The sequence below is a fragment of the Pongo abelii genome, chromosome X (genome assembly GCF_028885655.2).
Source record: "Pongo abelii isolate AG06213 chromosome X, NHGRI_mPonAbe1-v2.0_pri, whole genome shotgun sequence".
Classification (NCBI taxonomy): Eukaryota; Metazoa; Chordata; class Mammalia; order Primates; family Hominidae; genus Pongo; species Pongo abelii.
In genome coordinates, this window is record NC_072008.2 from 159381954 (window position 1) to 159400847 (window position 18894).

Consider the following 18894-nt stretch of genomic DNA (forward strand, 5'->3'; position numbering starts at 1 on the left):
TGTGGAGGCTGACTAGGCAAGTCTGAAATTTGTAGGGCAGACCAGAAACTCAGGCAGGAATTGATGCTGTGTTCCCACGTTAGAATTTCTTCTTACAGAAACCTCAGTTTCACTTTTAAGGTCTTTGAACTGAGTATATACTGCCTGTCCAGAGTATCAAGGGTAATCTCCTTACTTAAAGTCAGCTGGTTGTAGATGTCAACCACAGCTACAAAATACTTCTACAGCAACACCTACACTCGTGTTTAATGGAGTCACCGGGGACTAGAGCCTGGCCCAGGTGGCAAATAAATGTGGCCACCACAGTGTACTTCACATTGTAACCCCCACCGTGGTTAAATCTTGCCTTGTGCATGGCCGTGGCCCTCAAGCAGACCCTTGGTACCACCAAGCACCATCTCCACAAACCTCCCCACGTCCACGTCTCTACTCAGCCTCCCCTGCTGTTCCCGAGGACGCCTCATCCCCACCAAAGCGCCCAGCCTGGTGCCAGCTGGAAGCCACCTCCTCTTCCCTACCCAGTCACTGCCACCAGGGACCTTGAGGCAACCATATCCAGTGGTTGAATCTCAGTCCTCCTCTGACTTGACCCTGTAGCAGCATCTGATGCTTTCCTTGCTTGCCATCTAAGACACCACCTCACTCATTTCTCCTCCTGCCTCACTGATTGTCTCCTGATCACTACCATTTCTAAACTTTGCAGACTCCAGGACTTGTTCTCTTTTCTTCTCCAAGTTTAGACAGTGTCACAGTGACTCCATCCCATCTCATGGAGTAATTACTGTCTAGAAGCTGATGTGCTCCCTGCTTGTTATCTCCAACCCCTAGCTCTCTCAGGCGTGTGTGTGTGTGTGTGTGTGTGTGTGTGTGAGCGTACGTGTGTGTATGCCTGCTGGACATCCCTGTTTGGATACCTCATGGACACTTCAAGCTTGCTACATCCAAAATTAAGCTCCTGGTTCCCTGACGCAAGCCCCTCCCCCACCGCAGCAAACCTATTTCTGCTAAGTCTTCTCTATCTCCATAAATGGCCTACTCTGCTTTTCCAGTTCCGTCAACCAAAAACCTTAGATTCATCCCTGCCTGATTCCTTTCTCTCTCATGCCCTTCATCCCATCCATCAGGAAACCTTGTTGACTCCACTCAGAATAGATCCCCAATCCAGCAACTTCTCACCCCTTCCATTGCTGCCACCCTGGTCCAAGCCACCATCACTCTCACCTAGATGTTAGAGGGACTCTTAGTGGATAAATCAGACCACACCACCCTCTGTACAGAAGCCTCCAGTGGTGTCCAGTCCCATGTCAAGCAAACAGAGGCCTCTGTAATCACCCATGAGGCCCTGCACGGCACGTCCCCACTACCTGTCTGGCACACTTCCTCCCACACCCGCCTCATCGCTCTGCCCCAGGTACACGGGCCACCAACCAAGTTTCTGCCTCAGGACCTTTGCACTTGGTGTCCTTTCTGTCAGGAATGCTCTTCCTGAACCACAGAGCTTGCTCCCTAGCTTCCTGTAAATCTCCAACCACCCTGTGCTAAGGAACAAGCCCCCGCTGGTCTCCCTTACTCTGCTCTAGTTTCTGCATAGCACCTGCCAGTATGGACGTCCTCTAGATTTACTTGTTTGTTTGCTTATTTGTCCTGATTGAAACATGATTGACCATGAGCGGATACAGAGCAGAGGAAATCTCTGAAATTTGTCCTCTCTACCATAGAATGTAAACTCCACAAAAGCAGGAATTTTGTTTTTCGATCACTGCTTTGTCCCCTCAAAGGAGATGAGAATCCTTAGCAAGCTTAACTTCTCTCCAAAAGGCTCCCCAGCTGCCATGCTGTTGTTGCTAGTATATTATTTCAGCTTTCCTTGAGTACAGATTTCAAGGGAACCCTCCAGCATGCCATGTTGTTCTCCAGCTACACTCAACTGCTCAGCCGCAAGCATGGAGAAGGGGCAAGTTGCATTTAACCAGGGTTGGAGTTTACTAGACAAATTTAATAAAGGGAGAGGGGAACAAGGCAAAGGTGGTGCTGGTGGATCATGAAATCTGAGCTAAGTCCAAGGTGGATGTGATGTGGGTGAAAGACATGGCAGGAAAGGACTTTTTTAAATTTATTTTATTTTATTTTTATTTTTATTTTTTTAGACATAGTCTTGCTCTGTTGCCCAGACTGTGGCACAGTCTAAGCTCACTGCAACCTCCGCCTCCCAGGTTCAAGTGATTCTCCTGCCTCAGCCTCCCGAGTAGCTGGGATTATAGGTGCCCGCCACCACACCCGGCTAATTTTTGTATTTTTAGCAGAGATAGGGTTTCACCATGTTAGCCAGGCTGGTCTTGAACTCCTTATATCAGGTGATCCGCCCGCCTTGGCCTCCCAAAGTGCTGGGATTACAGGTGTGAGCCACTGCGCCCAGCCGGGAAGGACTTTTAAAAGGTACTTTCAGCTGGGTGTGGTGGTATGCACTTGTCATCCCCCAGCTATTTGGAAGGCCAAGGTGGGAGGATCACTTGAGGCCAGGAGTTCAAGACTAGCCTGGACTACATAACAAGACCCCCATTTCTTTTTTTAAAAAAATGTGTTTTTATAGTCAGTAGAGAGAGAGAGGAGAGAGACAGATAAACATACATATAGATAAAGTTTATGTATATATAGTTATATAGTTTTATACACACAATATGTATTACATAACACTTTTTTTTTTTTTTTTGAGACGGAGTCTTGCTCTGTCATCCAGGCTGTAGTGCAGTGGTGTGATCTTGACTCACGGCAAACTCTGCCTCCTGGGTTCAAGCAATTCTCCTGCCTCAGCCTCCCAAGTAGCTGGGATTACAGGCGCCCACCACCACCCACGACTAATTTTTATATTCTTAGTAGAAACAGGGTTTCACCATGTTGGCCAGGCTAGTCTTGAACTCCTGACCTCAAGTAATCCACCCGCCTCAGCCTCCCAAAGTGCTTGGATTACAGGCGTGAGCCACCGTTGCCACCGCGCCCGGCCCTTAACACTTTTTAAAGTCACCCGGTCTTGTGCATCTTTTGCTGCTGACGGGAAGTGTACTCTCAAGCCGGTCGTTGTTCTTTTGTGGGTTGTCTGGCTTTCCCTCTCATGGTTTTTAGGATTTTATTTTTTATCATTTATAGTCTATAGAGAATATATCTGGGCCTGAGTTTTAGTTTTGATTTTAAATCTTAACACCTGGTAGGCCTTTGCAATCTGAAGATGAATGTCTTTCCTCATTTCTGGAAAATTCTTCAAAGATTAACTCTATCCCTTTTCTCTCTTTTCTCTCTTTCTAGAAGCCGTGCTGGGCATATGGTGGTCTTTCATTGTATTATCTGTCTCTTATCCTCTCTTTCTTGCATTCCTTCTGTTTCTCTTTTTGTACTATTTCATAGGAGATTTCCTCCTCCCCGCCTCTGCTCATGGCCAATCATGTTTCACCTCTATTCCTCCTCAGATTATGTTGAGTCAGTCCTAAACATCATATCATTTTATCTGCAAATATTTCAGTATTTATCTCTAAAAGATAAGGATTATTTTTAAAAATATTGACAGTAGTTCCTTAGTATCTAACCAGTGTTCAGATATCCCTGAATGTCTTATAAATGTTTTAGTATTATTGTTTTTCCAAATAAGGAACCAAGCAAGGTCAAGACTATGGATTTGGTTGAAATATTTAGCTCTCTTTTAATTTACGATTCCCTTCATCTTTTTAAACTTCAGTCTATTTATTGAATAACTGATGTTTAGTGGAAACCATGTTTATGGTGCTATAGTATTTCCCACAGTCTGAGTTTTGCCGATTACATCCCCATTGCGTTTAACATGCCCTTCTGTCCTCCAGTATTTTCTGTATACTGGTAGATCTGGGATGGCGCTGTCCATTAAGGCAGCCATTAGCCACGTGCAACTACTGGGCACTTAAAATGTGGCAAGTCAGAATTGAGAAGCACTGTAAGTGTAAAGTCCACACCAGATTTCAAAAACTACCTACAGAAAGAAGGAATGTAACTGTCTCATTAAAGTTAATTTCACCTTTTTCTTTTTACTTTTTAATGTCGTTACTACAAACTTTAAAGTCACTGTGACTTTTATTATGTTTCTACTGGACTAAAGACTTGGTCGGACTCTGGTTCAGTTTTTCCCTCTGGGGTATTATTACCTCTGATACTCCAATAGTAATAAGCATGCCTAGTGCTCAGATTTGGGTTTCTATATACCATTTCCCATAAAAGGAACTAGGGCTTCTTGGGAAAATTGCTCATTCTAGGACCCTAGGGCAAGCGCAGTACAAAATGAGTCTGGGACATTTTCTTAGCACAAAATGAATGAGGACCTGTCAAGAAGATACAAGAGCCAACTTGAAGGGCTTCCACTGGCCAAATTTGGGACATTTTGAGCATTTTGAGCCTCTCAAAACATAACAGTAGCGGATGACAATGCATTTTGATTTCAAAAAGAATCCGTGGGCTGGGTGCAGGGCTAGCACCTGCAATGCCAGCACTTTGGGAGGCCAAGGCGGGTGGATCACCTGAGGTCAGAAGTTTGAGACCAGCCTTGCCAACATGGTGAAACCCCATCTCTACTAAAATACAAAAAAATTAGCTGGGCATGGTGGCATACACCTGTAATCCCAGCTACTCAGGAGAATCGCTTGAGCCCGGGAGGCAGAGGTTGCAGTGAGCCGAGATCACGCCACTGCACTCCAGCCTTGCCGACAGAGCGAGACAATGTCTCAGAAAAATAAAAAAGAATCCATGGGTCCGTAGAAATACTGAAAATAACAATTGGGGTCAGGGAGAAGGGGACGCTCTACAGAGGAATGCCAACTAATAAATGTAAAGGCCATGAATTAAAAGGCTAGGCTTAGAATGTCACAATTTTATACCCAGTACATTGATTATTGTTCCAGGCAAGGACTATCAATAAATGCTGAGGTTAATTGGTAGAATTAACATGCTACAGATTACTTATCAATTGCAAAGGAAAAGGTACCTTTTTGATGGCCGGAATCTGGCAGCCATCATCATCACCACGTGCTCCAACTTAATATCACCAAGAGTGGGACAGACTTGCACCTCCTGAGGTAATTCCCTGAGAAGGACACACCACCACTGATGTGGTATTCTTGCCAAAACCATTAAGCCTGAATCTAATCTTGAGGAAACAGACTAATCCAAACTGAAGGACAGTCTATAAAATAACCCAAACCCTTGAAAAATGGCGGCATCAAAATAAGACAGAAAAGATGGGAATTTGTTTCAGATTAAAAGAGATGGAAGAGACCTGAGGACTAAATACTACAAGTCATGCACAATTGGATCCTGGACCCCAAAACAAAAGGCTATAAAAGACATTATTGGGACAATTGGGGGAATTTGAATATAGACTAATTATTGGATAAGAACATCATATCTGTTAAGTTTCTTGAGTGTGATCATCGTTTTATGGTTATTTAGGAGAATGCTTTTGTTCTTAGGAGATACTTGGTGAAGCTTTTAGAGGCAGCATAATGTCTGCAACTTACTTGACTGGTTTCAAAAAAAATATCGTGATTGTATGTAGAGAGAGGAAATTGTGACAAAATACTAATTGGCACATAATTGTCATTGTCTTTTGGTGACAAGCATGAATCATACTTAGATCATATTACTTAATTAAGGTTTGACAAAATGGTGACATGCTATTAGTCTTCATTTAGTAGCTCCAATCTTTATACCTTAATGCAGAATAAATATTTGATTCTTTCCCTTTATTTACCTGAATTTTTATTCTTACTTGTGGTCAAGCTGTCCCTTCTTTGCCCAGTGGGAAGCTCTTCAGGTTGGCACTTGAGTGCTTTTAACATGACCCCAGTAGTCTTAGCTAGCTAGCATCCTCACTCTCTGGTACAAGGTGTATTTCCTGTCCCAGATCTGCAATCAGCCATGTCTCTCAGGAGCTCTTGTTCCTTTTAGCAGTAAATCAAACAGACCTGTTTTAAAAATCCCTTTCAGGTTGCCGTATTGTGTCAAGTTTCGCAGGAAGGAATATGCCTGTGTATTGGCTATTTACTGTCTTTAATGGTGTGGAACTTTTTCATATGATTCATAATTTCTATCTGAGTTCACCTTCCTGGGGACTTTTACCTCCTAGGTGCCTGCTCTGAACCACCCAAAAAGATGTTGCCTCTGTGTGGATCCCACAGGCTTCTCATACCCCAAACCCCTTTTGACTGGGGACTAGGTAGTGGGGAGAAGGTGATTAAAGGGACAACTTGGTTTCCATCCCATGTACTTCAGTGTCATTGATTCTTTTATGAGAATGTATTTCCGTATTGATTATAGAATTACAAGGAACCTACAAGCCACAGGTTGGAGAGTGAAAACATGAGAATGCCATTGACCTGTCAGAGCAGGAATGATTATTTTGTCTTTCTTTGCTTTTCCAGGATCTGTACCCAGCTCTGAAAGGTGTAAACACAGTTTTCCACTGTGCATCACCCCCACCATCCAGTAACAACAAGGAGCTCTTTTATAGAGTGAATTACATTGGCACCAACAATGTCATTGAAACGTGCAAAGAGGCTGGGGTTCAGGTAAGGGGAAGGCTGGAGTGAGTGCTGTCAGGAGCATGTGATGGCCCTTTCTAAGGGTGTAAGGCCGTAGTTCTTGCAGTCTCCCTGGGCCTAGGCAGGGTTGCTTCTTAAAGTGTTGGGAAGATCTTAGAAATGAAGCCCTTGGAGTCACTGGAGATCGTGAAGTTCTGCTTGCCAAGGCTGATTTGAGATGTAATATTCTAACTGCACACAAATAGAACATCTGAGGACCTCAAGGCTATTAGCCTTCAGTTAAAGAGCTGCAGAACTTAGACATTGCTTATATTTTTATTGTGATAAAATATATGTCACATACAATTTACCATCCTAACCATTTTTAAGTGCAGAGTTCAGTGGCATTAAGTACACTCACAATGTTGTACAGCCATTACCACCATCCATCTCTAAACCTTTTTCTTCTTCCCTAATAAAAACTCCATACCCATTAAACAGCAACTCCTCAATCGCCCTTCCCCACCCAGCCCCTGGCAACTACCCTTCTACTTTCTGTCTCTGTGGGTTTGACAACTATAGGGACCTCACAGAAGTGGACTCATGTAGTATTTGTCCTTTTGTGTCTGGCTTTTCACTGAGCATGATGTCCTCAGGGGTCATCCATGTTGTAGCATGTGTCAGAATGTCCTTCCTTTTTAAGGCAGAACCATATTTCATTGTATGGATGGACCACATTTTGTTTATTCATTCAGCCATCGATGGACATCTGTGTTGTCTTCACCTTTTGGCAATTGTAAACAATAGTGTTATGAACACAAGTGTACAAATATCTGTTCAAGTCCCTGTTTTCAATTCTTTCAGGCATATACCCAGAAGTGGGGTTGCTAGATCATATCCTAGTTCTATGTTTAAGCTTTTGAGGAGCCACCACATTGTTTTCCAGACCTTGCTTATATTTTAAAAGAAAAGCAAACGGCGTTTACCCTTAGCCAATAGAAACTTGTTATAACTCAGGCCTGAGGGGATACGAATTTTCTGCCCATCGTAGCTTGCTGCACTGTTACCAATCCTGGTTCTTAGAATTGTCTTTATAGGACTCCAGTCACTGGCTAAAACAGCTCCCTGTCAGCTCAGCATCCTGACTCTCACAGGGATGTATGCCACAGGTACTGCATAAATTAAGAGAAAAACTTGAAGCAAGCCAGGGGGTTCCTCTCCCAACAATCTCTCCTGGCACTGTTGGCTGGTCCGCAGCATCCTCAGCTGGCCCAGCAGGGTTGGAGCTCTTCTGGGCTTGGGCCCTGGAAAAGATCAGTTATAACTGACCCCTAGCAGTTGACAAGATGCTTTGCCCTGCTGCAGTTTTCACTTAATTAGCTCCTCGTTAGGTGACCAGGGGCTAAATGATGTCTCTTTGCTAGTAAATGGGAGAGGTGGGGTCAAAGCAGATTCTCCAAGTCCCGGACTCTGCACTCAGCCATGCTGATGTAACTGGAGCCCTGAGAAGGGCCCTGCTGCTCTTTGTTAAATGGAAGGTTGGGGGCATACAAAAAAGATTTGCGCCCCAGGTGTGGCGGCTCACACATGTAATCCCAGCGCTTTGGGAGGCCAAGGCAGGAAGATCACTTGAGCCAAGGAGTTCAAGACTAGCCTGAGCAACATAGCAATACCCCACCTCTACACAAATTTTTAAAAGCCAGGTGTGGTGGTATGCACCTGTAGCCTCAACTGTTTCGGGACGCTGAGGCAGGAGGATCGCTTGAGCCCAGGATTTTCAGGCTGCAGTGAGCTATGATCCCAACACTACACCCCAGCCTAGGCAACAGAGCAAGACCTTGTCTCTTAAAAAAAAAAAAAAAAAAAACAAGATTTGAGAATAAAACAGCACCTCTCCACTCACCACAGCATTTAAGAAACAACATTACTGGCGTGTGTAATGTGTGCCCATCCTCGATGCCATTGCTCTCTTCTTGTAGCCATGGATAGCAATTCTGAATTTGGGTTTATTTCCATTTACTCCATGTGTAACCAATATAAAGTATTGGATTGCATGTTATAAGATTTTATAAAATGATATCTTATTGAACAGATCCTCCTGCAACTTGCTTTTTTCCCCAATGTTATGTTTTTCTTTATTCATCTTGGCATATGTAACTCTGGTTTATTTACTGAAGGGGCAGAGTAGCTTAGTGGGTAAGAGTGCAGAAAGTGATTGCTGTGTTGTATTGAAGGAACATTTTCCAACACTGAGGTCAAAAGATTATTTAATGTACTTTTTTTCTCAAAGGTTTTAAGTGTTGCTTTCCACATTTAAGTCTTTAATCCACCAGGAATTTATGTTTGCATATGGTGTGAGATAGAGATCTAAATTTTTTCCATGTGTATAACCAGTTCAGTGCCATTTGTTGCATAATCCATCCTTTCTGCATTGCTGCACACCATCTGCAGCATGTCTTAGGTGTTTCTGTCTTACATAGGCCTGTTCCCAGGCTCTCCCCTCTGCCCATTGACCTCCCTGTCTGCCCATGCAGAGAAGCTCTGCCTTTTTAGGATAAGTCTCAGTGTACCGTAGATAAATCATGCCCCCAACCAATTTCTTCAAACTTCACTTGGCTATTCTGAGCCCTTTGTTCTTCTACATATATTTGGCTTAACCAGTTCCTTGCTAAAGCCAGCTGAGACTGCTGTTGTAATTGCGTTGAACTTGTAGGTAATTTTGGAGAGAACTGACATCTTTCCCATATTGAGTGTTCCTGTCCATAAATATGGGATACGTTTCTGTTTATCTCGCTCTTTAATGTCTTCAATAGAGTTTTATACTTTACTTCGTAAAGATTTTGCATATCTTGTTAAATTTATTTGTATGTACTTCATTTTTTGTTATTTAATAACTTTATATTACATTTTCAATTATTGCTAATATATGACTAGTTAATTTTTGTATATTGATTTTTAATTCAGCAACTTGGCCAAACTCTAATATTTTCTACATATTTGCCTGTGTTTTCTGTGTAGATTTTTCTCTCATCTGTAAGTGATGGAAGTTCAGTTTCTTTTCAAATCATTATAAATTCTTGTTTCTCTTACCCTACCACTCTGGCTAGAGCTTCTCATACAATGTTGAATAAGAATGGGAACGATATGATTCATGCTAATGGTGTTCAGTGTTGGATGAGCTTCTCTTAACCAGCAGGCTGGACACTGGGGACCCTCATAAGAGAACATCTTCCTTTAGAATAGCATTTCTTAAGAGGTCGTGTGGTGTGTATATTCCTATGTGTGTTCACATGGCCAGGTCACTATCAGAATAGCCAGTGATCTTTTTCAAACAGACATCTTCCTGGAAGTTTGCGGGCTGCCCTTCACTTACGGCAGAGAATCACTGTCATAGTGAGATACCATGGATGAAAGTCTATTCTATGTCTCAGGTGTGATGGGATAGAAAAAATGTGTTATCCCTTGTTTTGGAACTAAGATCTCTTGATTCTTGGTTAGAATGTAATGCATAGTGTGTCTGGAATCCACATAGCTGCAAAAGATGGTGATCTTTGGGTTATTTTAAGAAGGCATGAAAAGCAAAGGCATCGCAGCAAATAATTTCTGCAGTGCTTCGAATGCGAGGGCAGCAAAGGGATGCCCCTTGATTCTCTTTCATACAGGATCATCGCACTGTTTGAATTGTGATGATTTGTGACTTTTATTTTTTCTAACCTTCCTCTGTCAGAAACTCATTTTAACCAGCAGTGCCAGTGTCATCTTTGAGGGCGTCGATATCAAGAATGGAACTGAAGACCTTCCCTATGCCATGAAACCCATTGACTACTACACAGAGACTAAGATCTTACAGGAGAGGGTATGTACCTTGGAACTGGTTGAGTGAGCAGACTGAAGGGTTTAGAATCCTAAGAAAAATGTTTATGAACTTAGGAAGTTTGTATTCTGAGGCCTACGTACCTGACTTGAGATGTAAAATTTGTGGGTGAAATTAAATTTAAAAATACTGTGAGAGGCCGGGCACGGTGGCTCACACCTATAATCCCAGCACTTTGGGAGGCCGAGGTGGGTGGATCACCTGAGGTCAGGAGTTCGAGACCAGCCTGGCCAACATGGCAAAACCCCATCTCTACTAAAAATACAAAAATTAGCCCAGCATGGTGGCAGGCGCCTGTAATCCTAGCCACTTGGGAGGCTGAGGTATGAGAATCGCTTGAACCTGGGAGGTGGAGGTTGCAGTGAGCCGAGATTGTGCCATTGCACTCCAGCCTGGGGGATAGAGAGAGAGACACTGTCTCCCAAAAAAAAAAAAAAATTACTATGAGAACAGCTTTATGTGGCCAGACACTGTTCTGAGTGTTTTCCAGGAGGATTTTCCTTGTTTAAAGGGCACAATTATCGCATCTTATAGATGAAGACTGTGGTGCACAGATGCACAGAGAGGCTCAGAACCTTTCTAAAACTGTGCAGCTAGGAGGTGGCTGACCCCAGGCAGTCTGTCTCCAGAGCCTACAGTCCACCCTCAATGCCATGGGAGCTTCCTCGCTTGCTATGGGAATTTACAGCAGTTGCAAGCGTGCAGACAGGAATCAGGCTGGAGGCACCTTCCTAGTGGCACTCTCACCCCCTCCCTTACTTAGAAAAACAAACAACGGAAGGATCTTGCTTTATTTTAAGGAAAAGTACTTTTCCACTTGGCAAAACAGCTTCATCAAAGGGCACCTGATTTTAGTATGGTTGGATTCAGCCACAGTCGCTACCAAGCCTTCAGGCTGCTGGGGCTGTGGGGCCCCTGACAACTGCTAGCTGCAGATGGGGATTGTCACCCTGAGGCCATCCTAAGCTGCAGGCCAGGAGTGCTCTTGAGCCTGGGATAGCTCGCCTTAGCTGGGTAGCTGTGAGTATACCCCTCCCAGGTGTGTGCAGTGTATCACACCTACTGAGGTTTTCTTTCAAAGCCAGTACATACTGAACTGGAGCTGAACACTGACCTGGCTACCTGAGAGCCAGCTGCCTCCTGGCTGTTTGCCGTATTTTTTTTTTTGAGATGGATTCTCACTCTGTTGCCCAGGCTGGAGTGCAGTGGCATGATCTCGGCTCACTGCAACCTCCACCTCCCAGGTTCAAGCGATTCTCCTGCCTCAGCCTCCTGAGTAGCTGGGATTACAGGCGCGTGCTACCATGCCCGGCTAATTTTTGTATTTTTAGTAGAGACGGGGTTTCACCATGTTGGTCGGATGGTCTCGAACTCCTGACCTCACGATCTGCCCGCCTCGGCCTCTCAGAGAGCTGGGATTACAGGCGTGAGCCACCATGCCCGGCCTGTTTGCTGTTGCTTCAGCTCAGAAAGTCCTGGCAGAACTGGTCCACAGGGAGACACAAGGGCCACCCAGACCAGGGGTGGAGGCTTGACCTTTGGCAAGCCACAGTCCTGGCTCCAGACTATGCTGTCTCGCTCCTTGGAGCACTCATGTGCTCGAACTTGGCCTAAGGAGTACTAAAGCCTCCCTGCGCCTTGCAGGCAGTTCAGTCACCATGGAGACCCTGTGTATTCTCAACCCAATATGCCCAATACTGATTGCCACCAGAGCTGAGCCCATCTAGGCTCAGGAGCTTCAAATGATGGCCTTGGCCCAGACCATCAGTGTCTCGCTTATATCAACTTTTGGGTTCTCAACTGGAAATAAGCAAAGCCTGAAGATGACTCCAGCAGTAACTCACCTGAAGCCTCCTTTCAGCCCAGGTTGACATCCACTATTGGCTTTATAACCTTCCTACTGATCATAAACCAAATGTGATGGGGAGCTAGGACTCCTTCACTTCTCTTCCCTTTAGTAGTAAAGATGAGCCTTGGTGGAAGCCATTTGAGGGTTTATTTAGTCATTTCCTCCATCGCTGTGAGGACCAGAGGCCTGGCGGGAAGAGGAGGACCAGCTCTGGGAATCTGTTGAAAGAGGCAGCTTTTCCATTGTTGAGTTGCTTAAGATCACTGGGGCCAAAACATAGACCAGCACTTTGCTACCATAGAGTAGAAACCCGAGGTGACATGACAGCAGGAACCATACTTACCAAGCATACAGACACGCACTGAAGCAACTCACATGGGCCATCTCGTGTAATTCGCATGCAGCCCCGTCAGGGTAGGTACCTTTATGATCACCACTTTTACCCACGATAAAAGTGGGTAAGTGGAAAGTTTTGTTACTTTTGAGGTGAAACCCATTTCGCTGTGCTTTAGGCTCTTGAGTTCTAGTTTGTCCATGAAGTCACACAGAAGTCACCCTTTCCTTGCGGTGGCAACAGGAGCACTGGCTCTGGACCAGGCACTGCTCTGAGGACTTTACATGTCTCGGCCTCCTTTGCCCCCCAGCTGCTGGCCTGTTTCTCCCCAGGCATGGTCTTCAGACCCTTCACCTTCTCTGACCCTCTTCTGGGCCCACTTGGGTTTCTCAGAGCCCTCCCCTCGGAGGTGATACTCAGAATTGCCTGGAACAGACCCAGCCTGGTGGAAACGTGGGCGGCACATGCAGTTCAAGTCACTGGAGGCTCACGGCTCACTTGTTCGCCAGAACCTTCGGATGTTTTCCACAAACTGCTGCCGAGGCATGTCTTCTGGCAGTGTTGGTAGATGTTAGCCTTTGAACCCAAACCAGGGCCTTCTGATTTGATCTTACCAGTTTTTGCCCAGCTGTCTGTCCTGCATTTTCAGATTTTGGTGTGAGGGTGGGTGGGGTAGAGAGGTAGCCCAGAATTATAACAGCCACTGATGTAGCTTGTCAGCTCAAGGCAGACCACTGCTCAGTGGCCACATGCCAGCAGAGTGTGTCATCTGTCTGTCCCCCACGAGTGGTGCTTCTCACCCAGTGAGCCACTCTCTTGGCTTGGGCCTAGGAATTTGCAATGGACGTGCCCCTTCTCCCACTCTCCTCCAGGCAGTCCTGGGCGCCAACGATCCTGAGAAGAATTTCTTAACCACAGCCATCCGCCCTCATGGCATTTTCGGCCCAAGGGACCCGCAGTTGGTACCCATCCTCATCGAGGCAGCCAGGAACGGCAAGATGAAGTTCGTGATTGGGTGAGTCAGCCCACAGCGGCTCTTCCCTAGTCCTTTCTGGTCCATGCTCGCATTCAGAGAGCACTTGGCAGGAGCCAAATGGCACTGTAGCTCTTTTCTTATGTGACTGTCTTGGTCCACGCAGGCTGCTGTAACAAAATACCTAAGACTGGGTAACAAACAACACACAGGTTGGAGGCTGGGAAGTCCAAGATCAAGGCGTTCCCAGATTGGGTGTCCAGTGAGGCCCTGGTCCTCATGAGTGTCACCTTTTCACCATGTCATCACATGGTGGAAGGGGCAAACAGGCTCCCTTGGGCCTCTTTTATGAGGACACTAATCCCATTCCTGAGGGCAGAGCCCCCATGACCTAATCACCCCCTAAAGGTCCCTCTTCACAGTACCATTGCATTGGAGGTTAAGTTTCAACATACGACTGTTGCGGGGATACAAAGATTCAGGCCATAGCAGTGACCTTGTCTACTGTCCTCTGTGTTCATTTCTTGTAGTTGCCATAACAACTCGCCACAAAGTAAGTGCTTAAAACAACAAATGGATTCTGTCACATTTTGGGAGGCCAGAAGTCTGCAGTTAAGCTATTGGCAGGGCTAGTGTCTTCTGGAGGTTCACAGGGAGCGTCTGTTCCAGGCCTCTGCCCTAGCTTCTGCTGGCTTCCGGCCATCCTTAGCATTCTGTGCTTGGAGAGGCATCACTCCTGCCTCTGCCTCCCTTTGACATGGCTGTCTTCCTTGCTTTCTGTGTCCAAGTTTCCCTCTTATAAGGACATCATTCCCTGGATTTAAAGCCCACCCTACTCCAGTATGAGCTCAGCTTAACTAATTGCATCTGCCGAGCCCCTATTTCCAAATAAGGTCACAGTCACAAGGTCCAAGTGGACAGAAGCTTTGGGAGGATACTGTTCAATCCAGTGTACCCTCTCAGGTAGGCCGGGAAGGTATTTGTGACCCTGTTTGGAAATTGAAGAAACCGAGACTCAGAGGGAAAACAATGGGCCCCGGGTCAAAGGCCAGGGCTTGACTCTCCTTGCATTTGGGAAGGCAGGTGGGGGCATTACATTTCTCCTCGGGGAAAGTGCAGGTGGAGGGGCCTCCACAGGGGACAACAGTGTGGCTCTCTCCCAAATAGGCCTTCTCTTCCTTCATTTCCTCCTTTTCTCCCCTCTCTCTTTCCTCCTTTTTCCTTCTGCCTTGCCTCCCTGTTTCTCACTCAGCCTCACTGCTACCCTGACTTGTCACCTTGAAGTATTACAGGGAGACTGGTCAGTAAATGGGAGACCAGAGCAAGGCGCTGGCCCCGTGTCTCCTGGGAAGGGGCTGAAAAGCTACTACCCAAATCGGGACAGGAGAGACAGCACCAGTGTTGGCCATGCTGGAATGGGTGGGCAGGTCTCCCAGCTTTCAGATTCCACTAACCCTGAAGACCCAGGAGTCCCGGCCCAGTGTGCATCTTTAACCAGTACAGGCATCCGTGAGTGCCTGGGCTGGCCTTGCCAAGTGAGGTGGCAGCCATTCTATAGGTCACAGTCTCTCAAATGCCAAGACTTGGGAGTGGCCCTGGCCTTCGTGCAGGGGCTCCCAACACGTATTCCATCATCCCTCATGCACCTGCAGAAACGGGAAGAACTTGGTGGACTTCACCTTTGTGGAGAACGTGGTCCATGGACACATCTTGGCTGCAGAGCAGCTCTCCCGAGACTCGACGCTGGGTGGGAAGGTAAGGCCTGCTGCACCAGTCTCTGCACGGATGCCTTTCTGCGGGTTTCTCCTTGCCATTGGATTTGCTGGCAAGTTGCTCCTGTGATCCTGTATCATGGAGGATCTGCCTTAGGACCCCCTGTGCCAAGATCAAGCCCCTCTGATAGAGCATGTGGTGTCACTGCAGCGTCACAACACTTGGGCAGCCAAAATTGGGGAGCTGATGAGCTGGGATTGAACGGACATTCAGGTCACGGTCATCTATGGTCCCCTGACCTGGCTGCCCACCTGTTGGCATGGCTCCTTGTGACAGGAGCCCACGTAGATTGGGCAGGGTGCTTGCTCCTAACCCTTTGTCCCACTCATTCCTCAGGTCTCTCCCTCCCTTGCTGTTTGGTCCTCTTTTATTCTCCTGAACCTCTGCCATTTTCCCACTGATAACCTTCAAATAAGTTGGGAATAGGGTGGGTGTGGCAGTTTTTTTTGAGACAGTCTCACTCTGTCACCCTGGCTGGAGTGCAGTGCCGCGATCTCGGTTCACTGCAACCTCCGCCTCACTGGTTCAAGCGATTCTCATGCCTGAGCCTCCCGAGTAGCTGGGACTACGGGCATATGCCACCATGCCCAGCTAATTTTTTGTACTTTTAGTAGAGACGGGGTTTCACCATGTTGGCCAGGCTGGTCTCCTGACCTCAGGTGATCTGCCTGCCTCTGCCTCCCAAAGTGCTGGGGTTACAGGCGTGAGCCACCACGCCTGGCCCGGGTGTGGCTTTTGATTTAAAACAAGCACAACACCGTCAAGAAATGTAATATGAGGAATTCATTGCATCCAAAGATATGTAGATGAGTTTTATGATGATTAACAATTATCAAATTGACAAATGTGCCTTTCCAAGTGCAATCTATGCTTCATTTAAAATCCTGGCCCATAGATGAAACTTTCATCGTCTGCCCTTTCTACGCCTTAGCAGTTGTGCAATTGAGAGCAGGCCATGTGGAAAGCTGCAGCAGTTAGGCAGTGAGAATGCGATCTGCACGGGCTTAATAGATGCTTCAACTTTGGGCAGGTGGGGGTGGTGTTTCTAACTTCTTGTTCTTGTTCTCCCGCCAGGCATTTCACATCACCAATGATGAGCCCATCCCTTTTTGGACATTCCTGTCTCGCATCCTGACAGGCCTCAATTATGAGGCCCCCAAGTACCACATCCCCTACTGGGTGGCCTACTACCTGGCCCTCCTGCTGTCCCTGCTGGTGATGGTGGTCAGTCCTGTCATCCAGCTGCAGCCCACCTTCACACCCATGCGGGTCGCACTGGCTGGCACATTCCACTACTACAGCTGCGAGAGAGCCAAAAAGGCCATGGGCTACCAGCCACTAGTGACCATGGATGATGCTGTGGAGAGGACCGTGCAGAGCTTTCGCCACCTGCGGAGGGTCAAGTGAGGGACACTGGAGGCTGGGCTCTCTTGACACGTTCCTCAGCCAGTCAGTCCTTCCCCTGTGGATTGATGAAATAACATCCTCTGAGTTTGCTCTGAGCCTGTGACTCCTTCTGCTAGGCAGAGAGCGCACCCTACTCTTTCTGCGACGATGAGGGCAGCAAAAACAGACATTTCTTCCTTCATGGAACTGGATTTGGATTTCTTGAAGCAGGCAGCTTCATATTATACTGATTTGTTCTCTGTCTTCTTGTGTCTCTCTGTTTACCCCCTCCCTTGCCCGCTCTTCTGGGTTATACATTTCATTCCAGTGTCCTTATACATAATCAAGGAAGCTGTAGGAAGCTACAACCCATTTGTTAGTTCTGATGGAGAACCATTTCCATGCAGACCAATACTAGAGTGAAGCCTCTAGACTTTGTTCAAGATACTCTATCTTCAAAATATCCCAGAAGAAAAGCAGAAGTTGTTAACACACAGGTGAGACTTTACATATACATTTCATGCTGACAGTGAGCTTAGAGCAAAAGCTGAAAGCTGAAATGACTGTAATTCCTCCCCAGTCTCTGTTGCTTGTTCAACTCCTTACGTGCTTCCACATTCTCTTTCAGGTACGTTGCTGTGCCTGCCTGCATTGTTTTTTGTTGTTGTCGTTGGAGAGACAGAGTCTGAGTGTGTCTCTGTTGCCCAGCCGAGAGTGCACTGGCTAATCACAGGCCCAATCATAGAGCACTGCAGCCTTGAACTCTTGGGCTCAAGCAGTCCTCCCACCTCAGCCTCCTGAGAGCAAATGTGCGCCGCCACACCAGGCTTGCACTGTTTTCACAAGACATTTCTCTTATCAACAGAGTTCTGTTGTTTTTAGAGGCAAGGCAGTGATCCAGCCCAGTGGCCCCGTGTTTCATCTGTTCAGCTCCTCTCCTAATGTGGGACACTGGGCTGGGCGACAGTAAGCCAGGGAGCAGAAGGGGCTCCTTCCCTGCAGCTCGCCCTCAGAACCCTTCAGGCCAGTTTCCAAAGGGCATAGCATAGAGGAGAATTCCTCGGAATGAGGAGAGACTGTGCTGCCCTCTGCCGATGGGGCAGGGGGATATAAACATAAATAAGACAGCCTTTGCCCCTAAGGCACTTAGAATCATGGACTTAAGATATGTTCACAAGCCCCTGTAATGCCAGGCAGGACGTGATACACACACTTAAGACGCAGTGGTGAATGTTCAGCTTCTGTCGAGGAGGTGATGCCTTGAGTCGGACCTTGAAGAATGGATAAGCAGTGAGACTTAACTGTCGAAGTTGGCATTTCAGGCTAAAGATGTCAGAGTGTCACAGTCAATGGCATGTCATAGTTTAATTAGCAGCACGTTGTGTTTCTTTGGGGTCCATGAGACAACGGTGTCTTAGATTCAGTGAAGGACAGACGTGCCAGCCTGGTTTGGGGTGGGGAAGCCAGCCAGACTGATGGTGCAAAGCTGAAGGGTATGTACTTTTATCTCCTAGGCAGCGGTGGCCAAGAGTCAAGGAAACCATCGTGGCTCTTACGTGGAGCCTTCAGACAAGAAGCAACAAAGGCCCACGCAATGATGGAGTTGGGCGGGGGCGGTAGGGTTGGGGGTAGAAATGAAGCCTTACAAGAAATGGCCCGGAAGGGGTCCGAGCTCAGCACCTGATTTCCTGTGGGGAGTGAGAGGGAGGGAGGAGGCCACTCAGGCTGGAATGAAGCCACAGAGCAGCTCTAAGCTGGTGGGAGGATGGTGTCGGGCCCGTAGTGGGTGAGGCCAGCAGACGTTGCTGATGAGCACCAAGGGCCAAACTGCCCTCAGCTTCGACCTAACCACTCACTCAGAAAAATACTAGCTGCCATCTAGACCAAAGATGTCCCTCCTGGAACCTCTTCTCTGCCCTCTCTTCACTCGTTCAGACCACAGATAATCGTTGGGCCCTGCCCTGTGCTTCAGTGGTGAATAAAACACGCAGCCCACAGACCAATATGTTATTCAAAACTGCTGAAGTTTCCAAAAAAGAAAAGTGCAGGGTGCTATGAGAGGGACATAGGGCTGCAAGCAAGCCTGGCCCAGGTGGCGATCACGGCAGAACAGTTGCAGAAACAGTGCCTGCTCAGATCTGAAAGATGAGGCTGTGCACAGAGACCCTGAGC

General features: G+C 46.9%; 1 protein-coding gene across 8 annotated transcripts in view; it reads left to right on the forward strand.

The window, feature by feature from the left end:
- Positions 1-16984, forward strand: part of NSDHL (NAD(P) dependent steroid dehydrogenase-like) — a 38329-nt gene extending 21345 nt beyond the window's left edge. For 7 of the 8 annotated variants that reach the window (XM_009235381.3, XM_063720983.1, XM_063720984.1 and 4 more), the window contains 5 exons: positions 6435-6581; positions 10261-10389; positions 13463-13605; positions 15216-15318; positions 16411-16984. In XM_009235381.3, the coding sequence (XP_009233656.2) occupies positions 6435-6581; positions 10261-10389; positions 13463-13605; positions 15216-15318; positions 16411-16743 (855 nt within the window). In that variant the 3' untranslated portion in view covers positions 16744-16984. 8 annotated transcript variants of the gene reach the window in all.
- The last annotated feature ends 1910 nt before the right edge of the window (positions 16985-18894 follow it).